General features: G+C 38.8%; 1 protein-coding gene across 6 annotated transcripts in view; it reads left to right on the top strand.

Moving 5' to 3' along the window:
• tncb (tenascin Cb) overlaps positions 1 to 5365 on the top strand; it is an 83404-nt gene extending 78039 nt beyond the window's left edge. For all 6 annotated transcript variants that reach the window (XM_068650179.1, XM_049764178.2, XM_049764177.2 and 3 more), the window contains 7 exons: positions 60 to 190; positions 321 to 453; positions 1067 to 1218; positions 1814 to 1910; positions 2276 to 2437; positions 2560 to 2723; positions 2974 to 5365. In XM_068650179.1, coding sequence (XP_068506280.1) covers positions 60 to 190; positions 321 to 453; positions 1067 to 1218; positions 1814 to 1910; positions 2276 to 2437; positions 2560 to 2723; positions 2974 to 3084 — 950 coding nt within the window. In that variant the 3' untranslated portion in view covers positions 3085 to 5365. The remainder of the gene's footprint in view (positions 1 to 59; positions 191 to 320; positions 454 to 1066; positions 1219 to 1813; positions 1911 to 2275; positions 2438 to 2559; positions 2724 to 2973) is intronic.
• Positions 5366 to 8259: the final 2894 nt, after the last annotated feature.

The raw sequence follows: 8259 nt of genomic DNA, 5'->3' as shown, positions 1-8259 counted from the left end.
ATGCATTAGACATGAACAATCTAATCTGTAGCTGCTAACTAACCCCTTTTTCTGTTAAGATGTGGATGCCCCTCAGGACCTGGCAGCAAGCAATATCCAGACAGAGTCAGCCTTGTTGACTTGGAGGCCGCCACGTGCTGACATTACTGGGTACATCCTCAGTTTTGAGTCTTCTGATGGCGTCTTCCGGGTAAATAGATATTGTACTTCACGCATTCTGATCTTTTTAAGATAGACATTGCCAATATTTCTTGCGTAATTTTGCTCTTTAATTATTATAAATGAAGTCAGTAACATAACATATTATTACCTCATCTCAGGAGGTGGTTCTCAGTCCGACTGCAGTTTCCTACAACATGGTTCAACTCAGTGCCTCAACAGAATACTTAGTCAGGCTGCAGGCCATAGCAGGGCCCAAGAGAAGCAGCGTCATCAGCACTGTCTTCACAACCAGTAAGTAAAAGCATGACCACTGTATGATGAAAAAAAACAAAAAAAACCCATCAGATGCAAGTTGATGGACCGTATGTTCAATCCTATAAGTCCTTAATATTCACCCCATAAATAGATGGGGCTACCAAATAAGCACTGTGATTTCCAATCAACGTGCCATAGGTAATTTGTCAATTGCCACTTGGGTAATATTGTACAGTACACCATAAATATGACATAAGTCGCGACAAAAATTAGACCCTAAACTCTCGATTAAAGAGAGGAATCTTTTATACCAGGAGCCACGACGGCAACCAAAATGGCCACGGCATTCTTGCTTCACTTTGGCTATTTACGTTATCATCTCTGATATAAAATTAAACTGATTAGATGCCTCAATAAATTATGACATGTATCATTGTATATATTATTATTATTATTATTTTTACAATTATATTGTTACAATTAGTACTTGATTGGTTAAGTGACATCCTCAGGTAGCATTTAGTTATTAACTGGCATCATTGGGGATGCCAGAACTTAAGTGTGTGCGTGTGTGTGTGCGTGCGTGCGTGCGTGCGTGAGCGCGCGCGTGCGTGCGTGCGTGCTTGCGTGCGTGCGTCTGTGTTTCTAGCTGGCGTGCTCTACAAATATCCAAGGGACTGTTCCCAGGCCTTGCTAAATGGTGACACCCAGTCTGGCCTGTACACCATCTATCTGGGTGGAGATGAGAGCCAGCCTCTTCAGGTCTACTGTGACATGACCACTGACGGAGGTGGATGGATTGTGAGTCCCTGACATATTGAACATACATATGTTGGAGAGAGACCCTAAATGTTCTTATTTTAAAATTCTTTACAAGCCCCTCAATAAAATATCAAAGATCAATAAAGTTTCTATGTAGTATCTATCTATCTATCTATCTATCTATCTATCTATCTATCTATCTATCTATCTATCTATCTATCTATCTATCTATCTATCTATCTATCTATCTATCTATCTATCTATCTATCTATCTATCTATCGACCTACCTATCTACATATGTACCTACCTACCTACCTACTTACCTACCTACTGGTACGTTGTGTACCAGTACCGCTCGGTCGGTCGGTCGGTCTTGTCTATCGATTTGTCCATCTGTCTCAAATTGGCTACTTGCTTAATTAAACATATCTTTCAACCCAAAACCTGAAAACATTGTTAATAAATACAGTATCATCGGTATTTGGTTTAGTTTTTGACGATTTCTAAAAAGCTCAATAAAAGACCTAGGCCTTATTGTAGGAAGGTGGATAATAAGAATGTAAGTGTTTATGAGATATCAAATCACATAAATCCTGCATAATCAAATCTTTCTGTTATATTTTTCCTTTACAGATTTTCCTCAAACGCCAAAGTGGCAGACTGGAGTTTTTCCGCAACTGGAAGAATTACACAGCTGGCTTTGGAGACATAAATGACGAATTCTGGCTTGGTATTTTCTAGTTGATAATACAGAACACAAAATATTTTTGTCCAAGATTCTATATATTGAATTCCATTGGGTTACTTTTTTTCATCACTTATAATTTAGTGCATTTATCTCTTTATTATAGCTATGTCTACAACAGTTGGAAAAAAAAAAAGAAAAAATAGATTCTGATGATATTTTTACTTTAATTATCAGTAAGTGATAGCCTTCCATTCAATTGGCTGACCAAGAGTAGTTGGCAGAATACAGTAGATGAGTTTTGTCTCTTAGGTGATAAAAAAAAAATACACTACACCGTGCATTTCCAACCTCAAATGTGTGTTTAACTATGCTTCAATGTGCAATATCAACACTGTTTTGCCCCTCAGGTCTGTCCAACCTTCATAAGATTACAGCTGGCGGTCAGTATGAGCTGCGAGTGGACCTTAGGGACAAAGGAGAAACAGCCTACGCTCATTATGACAAGTTCTCTGTCTCTGAACCTCGGACTCGTTACAAAGTTCATGTTGGGGGATACAGTGGAACGGCAGGTAAAGATGAGTCAGATGATAAAGACAGCCAAACTATTTCAAAATTTTGGATACACTTGGATACACTTCAAAAAGTACGAATGGAATAAAACCGTAGTTGACCCTGTTGTTTGTTTTTGAAGGTGATTCAATGACCTACCACCATGGTCGTCCTTTCTCCACTTATGACCATGACAATGACATTGCGGTTACCAACTGTGCTCTTTCATACAAGGGCGCTTTCTGGTATAAAAACTGCCACCGTGTCAATCTCATGGGAAGATATGGTGATAACAGTCACAGCAAGGTACGATTGATATCCTAAGCTCTTGGGAGAAATGTGAAGGGTAATCGCAGATATAGTATAAAACACTTTGGTCATCAACTCTTTTTACCAGCTGCAATATCTGGACACAGCTCAATTGACTAACACATCACAATATTTTCACACAACAATATTTTTATCATTACTTTGCTTTATCCAAAGTGTCCCACTAAAATGTGGTCAGATGTATACCTGCAGTCTTTTTAAATGAATTGCACTTGCTCATCCTCAGGGCGTCAACTGGTTCCACTGGAAGGGCCACGAGCACTCCATTGAGTTTGCAGAGATGAAAATTAGGCCATCCAACTTCAGAAATCTGGAGGGACGGAGGAAACGCTCATAAGCGCATCACCTACTACATCAGCAACAACAACATTGCTACAATTCTTTTTGGACTCCCTACAAAACATCTCAATCCAAACCTAATCCTCTCCCGCCCTGCCATGCAACAACCAAAGCCACTGCCAAGGCCCTTGTTGCTTCCATGCACATCAACAAACCTTACTGTTCTCTCACAGGCTCCCTATACCCCATGCTGCCTGTGCCAAAATGCATATGCATGTTGCAAACTGGACTTAAGTGAAACCTGAATGGATTCTGAGTCACACACCAAAGAGAACAGAACATTGTACAAGACCTGATTATCCAAATCTCTCGTGTTTGCAGCATTTGTCGCGAGGCATGTGTGCAGCTTGGGCATTCTGTTATGTACAGTCATGAATTTACTCATCTCGTGAGCCAATTTCTTAGTAGTTGTTAACAATGTCTAAGGCAGGCAAAGCACAGTGATGTTTATAAAATTGGAATAGAGATAGCACAAGTCAACTCGAAGACATTAACCCCCTTCCCCGCACCTTCATCATCCCCTCTTCCGCACCGTCCACGTAAATTGTCATTTGTTGATCTTTGTGTGACTGAACTCTCTGTGCCACTTTATCCTCCCCTGGTTTCCTCACACCCTTGTACACAAGCTAATCGATGATAGGATAGGTTTCGATGCGAGAAGAGAAAAAACTATGGGATACAATGTTTTCCATTCATTTTTGCCCCACCCCTCGAGTCATTAGCCACTGTAATCTGCATTAAAGGAGACATGCAATTTTCACAATTCAAAACAGTTCCAGGCAATTTCATACTCTTTGTCAAACACATGAACGTAATATTTACTTACAAAGCTCTAGTTCAAGTCAAGTCAAGTCAAGTTTATTTATATAGCCCTAAATCACAGACAAGTCTCAAAGGGCTTCACATGTACAAAAATTGACAATTATTCTCAACAGCCCCTGATCTTAAACTTCCACGAGGGCAAGGAAAAACTAAAAAAAAAAACTACTGGGGAAAATGAGAAACCTTGAGAAGAGACCACAGATGGGAGGATCCCCCCTCGAGGATGACCAAGCTGCAATAGATGCAGCCAGGGCACATAGAACACATAATGTAAAACAATCCAAAGAAAAAGTGGACGTCCATATTCAAAGTGAAGAGCTGCAGGAAGGTGCCGTCAATTGTCCTGGCAGTGTCTTCGAGGGTGGTAATCCAACGCAGTTCCCTCATCCCGATTGGTTGACGAGAAATCCAGACAGCCGTTATCAGTTTGGGTGTCACCTAACCCAGCTCCAGCCGAATCGACCAACTTCAAATTATTTAGTTGATTTTTCTCGGGGTGGACGGGGTGGAAAGTTCAGTCTTCTGCATACGAGCCACTCACCATCCAACCCTTGTACTTCGAAGCCAGTGGGAGTACTTTTTCATGACAACTAGGGACAAAGCTCAGGTGTTGTGCTTTTGGAAGAGGCGACTTGTTTTTAAACGGTTCGGAGGCTGAAGAGAAAGATGAGCAGAAGAGTAGAGAAAGCAGACATTGAAGTCAAACATTTTCAAAACTAGAGGCAGCACTTTAATACCAAGCTTAAAAAAAAATTACAATTATTGCAGTGGATCTGTGTATGTGGTGCAAGCAGCAGAGATTTTGCCAGACTCAAATATTTTTGAAAACTGGAGCTCTTTGCCCCGCCAAGCTGCCAAGTCATGGGTGAAGAAACCCGTTAAGAAGGTCGTGGTAGTCACACACGTGGTCACAGTTATGGAAAAGTCAGGTCAGTTCTTCACAGACACATTTTCAGAAATGAGTAGCTCAAAAGGTTGACTTGCTTAATTTTACACTTGAGGCACTCTATGACTCTACTCTATTAGTATACAACTTATTAAATTTTTCCATAATATGTCCCCTTTAAAACACTCATTTATATTCACGTGTTTGATGAAACCAAGGCAGGACCTATTATTGAGTATATATTTTTTTTCATACTCTTGAGTAATGCGAATACAATAGATATATGTCAAAAAAGATTTGTTGTGTTGTGACAAAAGATTTTGATGCTCTAAATGTACAAAACTATCAAGCCCATCAAGTACTATGTTGTTGAAAATGTTTGAATGAGTTAACTAAAAAACTGGCAAATATTTTCAAGCCCCCTCATTTCCCGCAATGGCAGGATACTAAACCACTGACCATCAAAAATTGCCTGTGTAAGTTTGTTTTGTTCTTATTGTTTGTTTATAACTGGGTGAACAACAGGTGTTTCTCTGTAAACTGTATCACAATAAAACTTTGTTTTAAAGAATATTTTTACAACAATTTTTACTATGACAATTTACTTTTCAGTACAGAAATTTGCGTTAAAGATTTCACACAACGACTGACGAGCGTTAAAAGTAAAATGTATCAATAATTAACAAAATGGTTTTGAACCCATTGATGACGAATGATCGATTGTGTAATTGTTTTGACACTCTAGGACTAGAGGCTGATCGTACAGTACCGCTCACAAACAGCGGGTAATAAATGTTAACCAGCGAGCCCGATTCTCACCTTTTTGGCTGACAAGGATATGATGTAGTATTCAGGAGGTTACAGAATTACACCGGGTTGGATTCGCTGTCCCAGGTACAATCTTGTCAGTGGAAAAAGTATTAATTCGTTTGGAAAAGGAAGGACTTTTGAACTTTTGCAGCCCAAAGAAAAGGAGGACTGAAGGAGAGGTGCATGGACTTTGGATAAAAAGTAAAGCAGTACATTTGGCCCAAAAATTAGATTAAAAAAACAATGAAAGAAATAACCCCAAATTAAAATTATATATGTATATATATATATATATATATATATATATATATATATATATATATATATATATATATATATATATATATATATATATATATATATATATATACACACACACTTCACTGGTTTCTTTTATATCAAACAAATTGTTTTAGGTTCTTTACCTGACATGTTCATCAGAGTGTGACATGTGTGAGACACTCTGATGAAGGCGGAAGAAACCGCCGAAACATGTCAGGTAAAGAACCTAAAACAATTTGTTTGATATAAAAGAAACCAGTGAAGTGATTAAAAAAAGGAAAAACAAAATGAACTTAGTGCAATTATCTCTCTCTCTCTCTCTCTCTCTCTCTCTCTCTCTCTCTCTCTCTCTCTGTCTCTCTCTCTCTCTCTCTCTCTCTCTCTCTCTCTCTCTCTCTCTCTCTCTATATATATATATATATATAATTTATATATATATATATATATAAATTTTAATTAATTAATTAATATATTTATTTATTTTTTTATTATTATTCTTTTGTTGAATGGTTTGTATTATGAAGAAAAAACACCGGGACATTATAATAAAATAGTTTTTACATTCAATGGAAATTCAAATTCAGTTTTGCCACAGAACCTTAGAACATATTCTCCCATGGGCTAAAGTCAGAAAAGGCATGCAGCTGTGAACTTTGAACGCTGGGCTCTTTCTGCGGTTGAGTCAGCGGTGTCAATTTTACACCCACAAGCAAAGCCAGGTGCACACAGGCTGGAGCAACCTTGAAATGTGAAATATGTACGTAAACAGAGACAGACTGACAGACAGACAGACAGACGGACGGACGGACGGACGGACGGACGGACGGACAGACAGACAGACAGACAGACAGACAGACAGACAGACAGACAGACAGACAGACAGACAGGAACTGTTTCAATTATATTGGCCGCATAGGCAGATGTTGTGCAAACTGTGTGAAGAGTTTTGGAAACGTGTGAGAATTTGTAATTAGGACAATTGTATAAAACTGATATTACTACTACTACTACTACTACTACTACTACTACTACTACTATTACTACTACTACTACTACTACTACTACTACTACTACTACTACTACTATTACTACTACTACTACTACTACTACTACTACTATCACTACTATGTGATTGTGAATTAATGTGATTCATGAAAGGTGAGAGATGATAAATATCTTACTTATTTTTCTCTCTTATCCTGCCACCTAGTGTAGTAAGTAAGTACTGTTACAACGCAGACAACAGACACCGGCTGTTAAATGTTAATTGTAGTACTGTGAATGTGCCGCAAGCCACCAAAGCAAGCAGAACATTTAATACTGTAGATTAGACTAGAATAGATTTAAATCTTTAAAACAATGATATGCTATGTAACTGATTCCAAAACAGATTTTTTTTCTTATTGTTTATTATGCGTGCAAAAATACTGTTTTTCAATTTTGACGTGGGGTCAACAATATCCTTTATCAAAAAATAAAATTATGAACTATGGTTAGGACCTTTTCTATTGAAAGTTCTCCATGCCGTTTGAGTCTTGCCGACAGTATTTTTTCCAATTATATAGTTGTTGCATTGATGCTCAAGTCAGCAACAAAAGCAAAACATTGACATTATTGTGGCAGAAAGGTTAATGTGATGGACTATAAGAAGTCATTTGTGGTCTCCTTGCAAAGGTCTGAATCCTTCTAACACAGTGGTTCTTAACTGGGTTCAATCGAACCCGAGGGGTTCGGTGAGTCGGTCTCAGGGGTTCGGCAGAGCCTCCACTGCGGAGGTCCAAACACACCTGATTTATCGTGTAAATCTGTGATGATGCATATCTGAACTGGTTTCAAAAAGGCAAAAGCAGAATTCACACTGATTTGCAGGTATGTAATTTGTTGTGAGTTCTGTGTTGTGTTGGTTTTGTTCTTTGAACAAGGTGATGTTCATGCATGGCTCATCTTGTACATCGGGGGTCGGTGAATGCCCATATGAAAGGAGCGGGCTTCGGTACCTCCAACAAGGTTAAGAACCACTGTTCTAACAGAAAGGTTTTCCTGAACTTTGTTCTAGTATGTCAGGCCACTTGGTGTCAGTAAGCACTAACATTAACGTAATGTTTGGATCCGGAAAACACTTTACAGCCTGCCGCATAGCCACCGAATGGTTTAGGCGATGGACTTGAAATCCATTGGGGTCTCCTTGCAGTGTTGAATCATAACAATGGGATAATATTTACAGATCTGCTCTGTGACTAAATTGTATCTTGGTATCGGTGCAGGCCCTGACAGCAATACAAGCATTAAACCCTACATCTCATTTTGTTGTGGCCGGGTGGTTGTCTTTGGGTTGAAGACCTGTTTTTGCGCACCCCCATCCAACCTAAAATA

Source organism: Syngnathus scovelli, chromosome 3, assembly GCF_024217435.2.
Source record: "Syngnathus scovelli strain Florida chromosome 3, RoL_Ssco_1.2, whole genome shotgun sequence".
In the NCBI taxonomy this organism is placed as follows: domain Eukaryota; kingdom Metazoa; phylum Chordata; class Actinopteri; order Syngnathiformes; family Syngnathidae; genus Syngnathus; species Syngnathus scovelli.
This window is presented reverse-complemented; position numbering and strand designations above follow the sequence as displayed.